The sequence below is a fragment of the Gouania willdenowi genome, chromosome 20, assembly GCF_900634775.1.
Source record: "Gouania willdenowi chromosome 20, fGouWil2.1, whole genome shotgun sequence".
In the NCBI taxonomy this organism is placed as follows: Eukaryota; Metazoa; Chordata; class Actinopteri; order Blenniiformes; family Gobiesocidae; genus Gouania; species Gouania willdenowi.
The window spans coordinates 22,518,360-22,531,193 of NC_041063.1; the positions used below are offsets into that span (position 1 = coordinate 22,518,360).

At 37.7% G+C, this 12,834-nt stretch overlaps 1 protein-coding gene across 1 annotated transcript; it reads left to right on the top strand.

The window, feature by feature from the left end:
- The first annotated feature begins 2,248 nt into the window (after window positions 1-2,248).
- On the top strand, window positions 2,249-11,442 carry eef1e1 (eukaryotic translation elongation factor 1 epsilon 1). Its single transcript, XM_028434847.1, has 4 exons — window positions 2,249-2,406; window positions 3,380-3,577; window positions 8,115-8,210; window positions 10,844-11,442. The coding sequence occupies exons 1-4, from the start codon at window positions 2,323-2,325 to the stop codon at window positions 10,985-10,987; spliced, it is 522 nt and encodes a 173-aa protein (XP_028290648.1). The 5' UTR covers window positions 2,249-2,322; the 3' UTR covers window positions 10,988-11,442.
- Window positions 11,443-12,834: the final 1,392 nt, after the last annotated feature.

Consider the following 12,834-nt stretch of genomic DNA (forward strand, 5'->3'; position numbering starts at 1 on the left):
AAAGGATTCAACATAATGAATATCTGGAACTCAATGATGAAGAGCATTACTTAGTGTTTAATGTTTTTTTCTGTCATTTGTGCTCATATTGAGAAGCTCTAATGGCCTTTATTTGTCCCTCGGGCCATGAGTTTGAAACATTTGTCTCTCAATGCACACTATGGCATTATATTGGTATAAAAACACTGCTCTTACCTACAAGAAACACACACGTTATTCAACTTGGACACATTCCATCACAGCAAAGGGATCACATTGAAACGTGAGTCACTTTTTCTTCTGTCTCCTCCCATATCACAAACATGGAACCACTGTGCATCTTAATCAGGTTGTGATGGACAGTATCACTTCCTGTAATCAGTTTGAAACCCACACCTTCAAACCTTTGCTCACAAACACACTGACACTCCCTCCATGTGTTTGTCTTCATCTCACATCTCACATCTCCTCCGAGCTGTCACAGAGCCGCCTGGCGCCTTTCTACCCACTATACTCCCCCCACCCCCACCCCCAATCTGTGCTGACAAGTCCCACTGACGTTCCATCTCGGAGCATCTCCATGAAGGTGCAGCATGAGCTTTCACAGGTCATGAAAGGTAACAGAGGAGACAGGCAGAGCTGCAGGCCTTCTGCATCCAGGCCAGACCAATCAGTGGAGCAGCATATGGAAGCTACAGACTGGGCCCAGAGTTGGGGAGTAAGGGGGGGGGGATACCAGGACTGAGGCGACGTTTATGGCTATGCCTGCTTCTGGAAGCCCTAGGCGCTATTAGTGACCCCCACTGTAGATTTCCTTACTAATGTGACCCTGGATTGCGTATCACAATCGGGATGAGAAAAGTCCCACAGGCTACAGTTAGTAGGGATCGGTGTCCTCAGCCCGCCTGAGTACAGACAGGATGTGGCAGCTTGGAGGCATTTAGTTAAAGGAGACGCACTTTAATGCTGCAGGCGAGCATTTTAGAAAACCCAACTCTGGCGTAAAAGTATATGACATGCAGCAGCCTATAAACAAACAGCAAAAAAAAGGGAAAGGATGGGGAAAATGCAGAGAATTAACCTTACCTTGTTTCATGGCATCTAATCATTTGTGATAGTCTGTGTACTCATTTCTATAATTAATTTGCTTTCTGGGACAGCTTTTTCTCTACAAATTGGGTTTAAAAATATCATCTGTTCTGTTATATTAGTGCACACAGTGAAGGGGAACATCGTGGATGCAGTGAGTGTGCAAGGCAATGACCGTCAGTGAAAGTAGTTCACATGAAGTGAAGATACTGCGATATGAGACTCAGAAAATCTGAAGCAGATCATATGATGTGCTACTTTTGGAAGAAATGCCAACACATTATGACCACATGTCATCCATTTCCTCCTAGAACTGCCATATAGTCTTCATCATGGCAGCTTTGCATGCTCTGCGTCGACCGACGATTCTTAACGTTTATTGCATTGTGTATCCAGAAGTCTTTTTGACCACAATTAACCCAATATTTTGTTAGATATACGTCAGCAGTGGCATTCTGAGTTTTAGGCAAGAGGTGTCCTCGTGGATAACTTTGTTTTTGCTTTATTATCATTCATTGTTATTTTCTCACAATGAAACAGACTTATATCCTGTTTGTCATATAAATAGACTTATACAATGAACAGAAATATACTTCTATCCTCTTTCAAAACCATGAAAATTTTTTTAACGTGGTAAACAATTGTTTACAAAATATATGCCAAAAATTGAATACAAATATTTTAATTATCTTATTATATGATTATATATATATATATATATATATATATATATATATATATATATATATATATATAGTTTAGGAAAATATAATAAAACTGAGAAAAATGTGATACGGTTATAAAGTAAAAGCAATACAAGCACAGCATTTTCTCATAACAAAAGTTATTTTGTTTTATTTTAGTTTTTTATTTATTTTTCATTTTATCATTTTTATTTTCTTTTTTTCAAATTGTATTTATTTTATTTATTTATTTTAATTTTATTTAATTAACAAAGTCGGGAAAACATCACTATTTTATTTTATTTTATTGTATTTTATTTTATTTTATTTTATTTTATTTTATTTTATTTTATTTTATTTTATTTTATTTTATTTGTTATTTAGTTATTTTTAATGTTAATTCTTTTTTTTTTTTTTACACGTCATTTCCGCTGACGCAACTCAACGACAGCCTCGAACCGGTTGCTTTCGTTTCATTGGTTTAAGCAATGTTAATCAAAAGTCTTGTTGACAATTCGAACCAATCACGTCAGCCTCTTGAACACACGCCTATTTTAAATAGCCTCCAAAGATGGCGCTGCGGGAGCTGTCGTCGCTTGAGAAATATTTAGGACTCAAAAAGCCGAACAAATACACCACACGGGGGGATAAAAAGGTGATACAACATGTTTCTGTGTTGCTATTTGTTATGATAAGATACATGTTGGCTTTGTTTAACTTGGGGCTTGTGACTGGCTTGCATTAGTTAGCATTAGGATGCTAACAAGCTAGGCACATTTCATTGAAAAGATGCAACACACGCTTTGTTTGTGTTCCGTGTTCTCTTTATATTATGTAACAGTCTATAGGTGAGATAAATAATATTAAATTACAGAGCAACATAGTCCGGTTGCCTTTTTATATACATTTGTTGTGCCTAATAATTCAGAGCTGCTAATGAGATCGTTGAAATTTAACAAGAATGTTTATCAACTGAGGTCAGAATAATGATGTTATAAACTGAATTACAGTGCATAAATAGCAAAGGGCTATTGTAAAAAGCTGCTACAAAATAATTTGTGGTTTTTGGAATAATAGACAATATTATAAGCAGTAACAGTGTTTAAATATTCAAGTTACTGCTTAATTTGTTGACGTTTTATAGCTGTAGAAGATGAACTAGTTGGATTATTTGTTCATTAAGAGTGTAATTTAATCTGCAGATATTTGTATTTCACTCTGTTCTTAATAATAACGTGTGTTTGTCATTGTTATAAATATATTCATGGAACAACTACAGTCGCATGTTAGACATTACATACATGTATTTATGTCAATCCTCTTCTGTTTATTTTTGTCTCTGATAGTTTTATTATATCTTGTGCCGACGCATCTTTAAACATCAGTTGATTTTATGACATAAATTGAACTTGTGGTTGATCTTTTACACTAAACAACTTTTCAAAAATCAACTTGTGTATGAGAGTCACCCTCAGGGTTTACCTTTGTCAATAGTATCTGTGTGAAAGCTTCCTTTTTGAGGTCATTCGCCATCTTTGGAAGTAGATTACTTTTTTTTTTTTATCCTATCATAAAATGTGAGAATACCATTGCAAATTGAAACTTTGAAGCTGTTGTGTTTCTGTCAGATTCCTGTTCTGCAGAGTAGTAACGGCACTCAATTGGTGGGGCTGCTGACCATCGCCTGTCATTTGGTGAAAGAGGCCAAACGCCCGGAGCTCCTGGGGGACAGCACAGAACGCAGGGCATTGGCGCAGCAATGGCTGGAGTACAGAGTGACCCGACTGGACGGATACTCGAAAGAAGATGTCAAAAACATCCTGCAGGTGAAAAAACTTGTGTAAAAAAAAAAAAAATGATGGTGACAGTTAGGTCTGGGAGATATATCGATCGAGACCCAAGACAGGGTTCCCGTGGATCCTTAAAAAGTCATTAAAGGCATTAAATTCGTGAATCTAAAAATAAGGTCTTATTGGTCATTAAAATGTCTTAAATCAATGTTTCAAAAGTCTTACATTTTAACACAAATAAGTGTTATTTTATGATTGCAATTAATCACACGTTTCAAAATAAATGGTAAAATGTGTTTTTTTAAAATTATATAACTCACCGTAACATTGTGCAATCATGACAGTGGAACCAACTACAAAACAGTGACATGGTTGCAGTGGGATTCTGTGAAGATGCGCGTCATGCTTGTAGAAACTTTTATCAACATGGGGAAACGTACATTTCAAGAAAATGGCCTGTCCAGCAAAAATTCTTCATGGTTTTTATTTTTTGTATTAATTGTTTCATAGATTTCTGGCTATTTTTGTAGTCATCTTGTGTGTTTTGAGGGATTTTGATTATTTTAGTCTGTTTTTTTTTTTATGTGTTTTACTGTTATTTTGTTTATTTTTGTGTGTTTACTTTGGGGGCCGCCAGTTGCACATCTGCACTAGACACTGGACAAAATTGACCCTAATCCTATGTTATTGATGTGGCATTTTTTTTCTCTTTAATGTGAAGTCGGTCTTAAATTTAATTTCAAATGGCATTAAAAAGTCTTGAATTTAATTTGACTGAAGCTGTAGGAACTTTGCAATTTATCGAGTTTTCTATTTGGTGATATAGCAAATATCTGGTTTGCTTCTCCAAAAATAGGTCCAAGGGGAATTGATTTTACTATATTTACTAATAATTTTGGTATTCAAAAATATTCTCAACAATGTATTATTGTTTTTTTTTTTTTTGGAGGATTTTTTTCTTTAAAAAAACAAAACAAAAAAACTTGATATGCCACGATAAAAACGTAACTTTTAATGCCTACTTCAAATACTCTGCATGATAAATGGTCAACTGTTTTGCGAATTTCCCATGATGCAAAGTTTACCAAAAGTTTGGCTTGAGCATTGATTCATCTTTGTTAGTGGTTTCCTTGCTCATTCAGTAAATGCCCTACAGGCGCCACAAGAGGTCCCCGCAGGCTGCTGACTGTCATGGTGACACAGATAAGCCATAATACTTTCTTCAGTGTGCTGCCAAAGTCATTGCTGGACTCAGTGAGAAGGTGTGTTGTGGTATATGGACCAGAGATATTAGCAGCAGATATTGTGTCCTGATTGTTTAAAGCTAGAGCCTCATGGTTTAATTATCTTTGTAGAGATTTTTGGGGTCCATCCATAAAGTCAGCAAAATGATGGTCTATTGTTCTATTAATCTGTGATCACCACATATATTTATTTATCTGAATAATATCCACTGTTATCCAGGAAGTATGTAGTCATCTTAAATATGTAATTTCTTGTTATACTCAGAAATGAAATGGTAGAGAAGGTGGTGAAATGGGATTTTAAAAAACCACAGAAATTGGTTAAAAGTTGCAAATTGAAGTGGCCAAAAACAGATAGAAAAAGTGGTAAAAAGAAGAAAAAAAAAGGGGGAGGGGGTAAAGTGTCAGTATTAGAACAATTATTAGGAACAGTTAGTTTAAACTGGCAAAGAATGGGCATGACAAATTGTGAATGTTGTTAAATTGGCCGAAATATGGTGAAAAATGTTTTAAAGTGACAATAATAGGTCAACATATGTGACATTAGGTTGGAAAAGTGGTAGAAATGGTTTAAGTGCCGAAAATGTCTTGAAAGTGGAAAAAAATGTGCAGAAAAGATATTGAAATGTCATGGAGAAGTGGCAAAAATGAGAGTAATATAGCACAAATGCATTAAAAGGAGCAAAAATATGGTAAGGAAATAGGTTAAAATATGGCACGTTTGGTGTAGCTCCAGAAAAAGAGTTAAAATATGCTCATATTAATCAGAAAATCTGATTAATATTGTTGTTCAATGGCACACAGACCATACACATTTGTATTTCCTCGTATAAATTTTCACATTGCAGATATAATTTCCTTTAGAGGTCGTGCAACATGTTAGTTTTTCTTGCGTTTCCTTGTTTACATATTTACTGTGTTGTTTGTGTTTGTCACAGACTGATATGACATGTGACTGAATAAAGTATCTTAAAGCACTGGACACCACTCAGCATGAAGCGCATCGTTATCCACTGGTGCTGTGGACCCTCATGGCACTGTCCTGTCTGAGCGTGTGTCACTTCTGCGTGTGCCGCTCAGTTGTGGCACAGCAAAGGACTCATGCTGGGTGGCAGCACTTTATCTGGGCAGGCCTCCTAAATGTTTTAATGGTGCTGCTTACAGAAGGAAGGCGCCCTGAGCTGGTGCCCCATCGGCGCCCCGTCCTTCAACGCTCCTCTTTAAAAAGCACCAGTCATCTCACATCTCACTCACTTTCTCACCCCTGCACGCAAAGAGGGAAAGTTAGTCTTTCTTAGGCTCCAGCTTATTGAAAAGTCATTTGATTAGGATGAAGATCATCAATTGGATTATTGAACTTCAACGTTTTGTACTTTTCAGCAGATATGGGCAACTGGTGGCCCTCGAGCTGTTCTTGTGCGGCCTTCAAAGTAAATGCATAAAATGGCTCCAAAAAGGCACAAAACTGCAGCAAAAATGACAACTAAAATAAACAAAACTAACTCTCAAAACACACAAACCCTTTATTCCGTCCTGTATTAATGCTCAGATTAATATGTTAGTTTCATTTATTCAGACAATTTATTTCAGGAAATTTACTTTGAAATGTACTTTGATCTCCTGACATGTAATGACTGCCAACTGTCAAAACAACTGGTATAGCAGAACCAATATAATGAGCAATGTAAAAACATGCAATTAACATGTCCGTAAAACCATGTAAAATGCCCAGAAAGAACTCCTAAGGACACATGAAGCCTCTGAGGAAGACTGACAGTTGGCACTCGAAACATGTCAGGAGATCAAAGTGCATTTTCTAGTAAATTTTGTCTGAATAAATGAAACCATAACGTATTGTTTAAAAAAAGAAGACAAAATGGACTTCCTGGAATTAGTTAATGCTCAGATTGGTCAGTTTTCTAAATGGTGACATAATTGTTGATAATATGTGGCCCTCGGATCAGATAATCAGAATTTTGTGGCTTCTGCTATGATAAAAGTTCCCCATCTTTGCTTTACAGGTTTGAATCCACAGTGAGAGATTTAAAATAAAGCATGAAAGAAGGCGCAAGAGATAAAATAGAAAAGAATGTACCTTTATTGATCCCCAGACCTTTCTGTTGAGACCATGTTTGGCCCGATCCGAGTACTCTTAATATTGTATTTCACATAGAAATATTGCATTTATTCATGGTTGAATCACATATACTGTATGTATTGTGCGATTACACATGAATTAGTGGAAGTCTGGTGGAGTGTTTGCTGCAACAGATTGCTGGATTGCAGATTGCGCAAAGTTACACAGCGGAGCAGTTTCGGAGCAGATACATATCCAGTGGAATTCCAGGGTGAGAACAAAAATAATTGCTAGCATAGGATTATAGTGTAAAGATGCGCTAATATCTGGATTTGCTTAAAAACCAAGTGTTGGAATTTGGTCAATTCATCCTCGAGTAGAAACCTGAATACGTGCACAAAGACAGTTGTTTTGGAGAGTTTCAGTTTTCTTTTCTGAATGCACCATGAGGGTGGAGGCAGGTAGGAAGGAGCCCACGTTGGAGCTCCATGTGCTGGGTGGGAGCTGCTTCTCCTCCAATGCTCTGCTGGGCTTCAGCTCCGTTGCCGTAGGCTAAGAAAAACACGGATCTGATGGTGGAAAAGGATGAAGTCTGCAGTCTTCATGCCTTGTTTGGCATCACCCACTGTTGCCGCACAATAACTCCATTTGCCCTGAAGATGCTGTTTATTTGGGGAGTTTTTCTTTTTGCACAAAGAACAAGTGCTAAAGATGGTCCCTTCCCATGGGACCAGCACTTCCACGCACAGCTTTACAGACACGGACAGAGAGGATGCTGCCCAACTTTAAGGAAGCTTCATTAGACTCACAAGCGAGAGTTGTCGCTCAGCAGCGCAGTAAACAAACGGCCTGTTTTCTACTACAGCATCTGTGCTAAGTCGCCAGTCATGGGCAGGAATGACATTCCCCCTCAGGTTACATTTCATTCCCATTCACGTAGCACAGCACACACACACGAAAGCCTGAATCCAGACTCACGCATCCACAGATATGTTGCTTAACGAACCTGCTGCTGCTGCTGTGTCCCTTATTAGGCACACATTCTAAAACTGAATGCATAAAATCAAAGTTTACTTTAAAGTAAATGCAATAGCCAGACTTCACTTTCCTCAGCTTCATTAGCGATGCTCGTAATGTATTCATCTGTCATGGGAAGAAAAGTGTGTTTACATAGAAGAGCTTGCATAGCACATAAATTAGCATGAGCAATGACCTGATTTGCATAATGTGTTTTTCAAATGTCCTCTTTCAGGATCTCAACCTCCACCTGCAGGATAAAGTGTACCTGACTGGAAACCAGTTCACAGTAGCTGATGCTCTGATGTACTATGGCGTTCATCCTCTCATAGTAAGTCAGCTAAGGGCAGCTTTTAAAGCCACCCTTGGTTTTTATGATATTATTTAAATCCCAAAAAATAGGTCATCGTCTTCTTTTTTTAATCTCATTTAATTAGCTGTGAAAAAATCCACCATAACATCTGTAGATTATGTTATTTATTGCAGGGTTTCTCAACCTTGGGGTCATGACTAAGAATATTTTTTTCATAATTTGAGCCCATTTTTGCTTATTTTTTTACCCTTTTTCTGCAACTGCACCAAACATGCCATCTTTTAACCTATTTTCATTATTTTTTTCTTGCCATATTTTTGCTCCTTTTAATGCGTTTTTGCTACATTTCTCCCATTTCTGCCACTTTTCTATCAATTTTAATGCCTACTTTTAAACTTTTAACCAATTTCTGTGGTTTAAACAGGTTTAAAACAAGGATTTACATCTTTACGATGACTATATACTATAGCACAAATAATAATAAACGTTCTGTATAACAGTGGATATTATTCAGATAAATAAATAAATGTGGTTATCACAGATTCATAGAACAATGGACCATCATTTTGCTGACTTTATGGATGGACCCCAAAAAGCTCCCCCATTTATTCCCCCTTATAGATGGCCCTGTCTTTACCTGACTGTTCTTTAATGTTCATGTCTGTGTTCAACCTCTGGCACCTTTTGTTTTTCGGGGTCGCTGGCTGAAAAGGTTTAGAACCACTGATTTAAAGGTTGTCATGATAATCACCAGCAGAAAAAAAAACTGCACAAAATAACTGATTACAAAAGCAAAGGATGATTAAAGTCTATATCAGTGTGTAATATTCTACTTCCTCTTCCACAAACATATCAATTAAATCTGAGTTAGGCTGTAAAAGTCAAGTCCTGGCATTTTATTAAGTTTTTTAAGCAACTAAAATTCACCATTGAGAGTAATTTGGGTGTTAATGAACCACTACTAAAGGGAGGAGTGTGATTTATTTATTTAGAAACGTATTAGCCACGTTTGATTTGTTGTACATTCCTACTATAACTTACCACAGACTCATCTTAATTGTTCCCTCTTCTGCCTTCTCCTCTTTAATCAGATCTCACTTCAGTCAAACCACAACTTTAATCGCAAATTTGTCATCGCGCATAACGCACAATTGGACCAGTCATATGGCCAAAGGGCAGCGGGATAAGTTGGCAGTGAACGCATCCTTTACCAAATAAAGTGATGCCTTTCCCCTCAGACCAAAGACGAGTGAGTTTGTCACGCCTCCCAGGACGCAAACAAAAGTGAGTTTAGAAATGGGAGTGACTGGATGAGGCGGAGGATGGGAAGTGATCACATGTTGAGATGTCAGCAGTTGTGGTAGAGTAGTGGTCTCATCCCCCCCACCACCACCATAACCACAGGCAGAGCGTCACTTTGGTTGGCAGTCAGGGAGCTTTTTGACCCCATGGACGGAGGGTCAGCGCCCACAAACATCGCCTGGTCTGATGTTCAAATGATGGAAATGAAACAACGTGCGCAAACATTAAAGTGGACTTGTGTTACGATGCTTTCAGGCTGGATCAACAATGTCCATGTTTTAATTAATTCATACAGTTTCCCATTATAAAGTTAGAAATATAAGCTGATGTACAATCCAGTAAATAAAGTCAACAAAATGACGGTCCATTGTTTTATGAATTTGCGATAACCACATTTATTTATTTATCTGAATAATATCCACTGTTATCCAGGAAGTTTATTATTATTTGTGCCATAGTATATAACGATCTTAAAGATGTAAATCCTTTAATTATATATAAAATGGGATAAATGTGACAAAAAATGGTGGAAAGGAAGGTGAAATGGGGCTTTAAAAACCACAGAAACTGGTAAAAAGTTGCAAAATAGTGGTCAATAACGGCATGAAAAAGTTGGAAAACGGGTTCAAAGTGTCAATATTGGCTTAAAAGTGGCAGAAATGGGGGGAGTGTAGGTGTAATGTAATTTAATAAGTAGGAGCAATTAATTTAAAACGGCAAATAATGGGCATGACAAATTGTGAATGTTTAAATTGGCAAAAATAAGCGTGAAAAGAGGTTAAAGGTGTCAATAATTGGTTCATATATGCACCATTAGATGGGAAAGTGGAAATAATGTGGAGAAAAGGCATTGAAATTTGATGAAGTAGATGAATTAAAAGGAGCAAAAATATGGCAATAAAAAGTGATGAAATTACGTTAAAATATAACAAGTTTGGTGTAGTATTTTCATTTTTCAAGCACCCTGTTAAATTTCTTGCATCAATTAAACACAATTTAATGCCATTTGTAGCCTTAAATGCCTGAAATGAACTTAGAGTACCTGTACTTGTCATGGATATAGATATAACATAAAATGTCTTTAATGTATTCAATAAAGAAAATATGCACGTCTTTTGAAGAGAAAAAGGGTGCTGCGTCACTGTGTCATGACCATTATCATTTGCTTTACATGTAAAGTATGTATGTTTTATTGGTGTTTTTAGTTCTCGTACATAATTTTACACTTTTATAATGAATATTAGCGTACTATTTTATTATTATAGTAGTCATTGTGTAAATTACTAAATAATCACCATGGAGTTTCACTGAAACTCCATGGTGATTCGTGTCGTCGTGTCGTCACTCAGGTGGACTTATCCATCCAGGAGAAGGAGCAGTATGTGAACGTGACGCGGTGGTTCGACCACATCCAACACTACCCCGGCGTCCGACATCACCTGCCCCTGGTAGTCGTGCTCAGGAACACAATCTACACCGGCAGACACCACTAAGACCCAAACTCCTCCCACCTGTGGATTCAGTCCCAAAACCATCATAAAACAATGTCTTTACCCATAATTCACCGATTACAGAATGTTTGTTTATGAGGGAAAATGTAATTTAAGGTAATAATGTTCCATGTTAACGATATTTAAAAGCAGACTTAATAACAGATAATGGGAACATTCTGAGGAAGTTGGATGGAAAAGGTCTTACTGTTGGTTTTAAAGGGAAAGTGTTTCTTATTTGCTAAGTGTCTCTTTTCATTACTGGTGCTGTTTGTTTAATCTGAGCCTCTAAATTATGATGAGTAGTTAAACCAGTTAAAGAAGTAACACCATGCTACTTTAATTCACTGACAGCTTATTTAGTTCTGAGGAATGTGGTTTCACTGTCTGCCACACACTGAGTTCACATGTACGTTTTACAGACTAAATATCACAATAAACCACCTCCATATTCAGAACCCTCTTATTTGTGTCACTTTATTACTCTTCAATCCTTAAAATCTTTTTTACAAACACAAAACAATGATAGAAATATACAAAAAGATACCCAAAATGACTAAGCGTACACACAAAGCAGCAACCAGAAAGCACTGAATGACAACAAAGATAGAACAAACCCTTTTTTCTTTCCTGTCTTAATGCTCTGATTGGTCATTATTCTAAATGCTAACATGATTGTTGATCATGTGACCCTCGGATCAGATACAATGATGCTTTTGTGTTGTGTGTCCTACAAATCCAAACTTTTGTGTTGCAAAACTAAGTGTAGAATTGAAATGTCTAATATTTTGATATATTTTTTTATGCACATATACAATCTCAGTATGATGCAAACTCAGTACATGACACCGGCACGACTTTGACTGGACAGCACCCATTAGAGGGCTATGTGTAGATGGTGAATCGTGTTTGAATATAATGTTGGTGTTCTAATACATAATCTTAGTTTTTAGTTCCTATTTTTAGGTTTAGGGCTTTGTTCCTCGTGGTTAGGTTAATGCTATTATACAGTATACGCTTTAGCAAATAAGTAGGTTTTGAGTTTAACCTTAAAGTTGGAGAGAGTAACAGCCTCCCGTACTAAGACTGGAAGCTGGTTCTAGAGGTGAGGAGCCTGGTAGCTGAATGATCTGCCTATATGAGTATTCTATGTATGATGTACTTGTACTTGAGTACAATTTCAATCAAGTAACAGTACTTCCACTTGAGTAGGATATATCAGTACTCTTTACACCTCTGGTCTACAGATTTGCTTTTACTGTATGTACAGTATCATGACCTTATGCTCTCTGTGTTCACTCTGAGCTGTTTCTTCGTCGTTTCCTTTTTCCACCTCTCCACCACATCGTGGAACAGTTCAGCTTCTGTTTCCTTCCTTCCTCGCGTCCCTTCGCTCTCCGTTCCACTTCCTCACCACCAGTTGTGTGGGCAGCAGCGAGCAGTTGAACGTCAGCCCCAGAGTTAGAGATCAGAGCGCGGCTCCAATCAGTCCCTCCACACTACCACTGTTGATGCTGCGGGCCACACAGAGGCCAGCTCACCAGCTGCCACACACATCCAGCCAGCCAGCCAGGGCCAGGAAGCCTGGGCCTCTGGGCGACAGTCAGCCACTGTGTGTCATTTCACCCTTACGCTACCACAGGGAGGGGCGCTGAGAGACCCAGCCATGGAGGAACAGGGAGAAAAAAGAGCACCCAGAGGCCCAGGATCCTTTTGTGACATGTGAACAATGATCTGTGTTTGAAAGTCTTTCTGCTGCTGGCTGCCTGTAGCGCTAACAATGGCTGAGTCACGGCCACCATGGCATAAAATAAAAACAGTGTTGTTAGCATAAGCACTGTATTTATCCT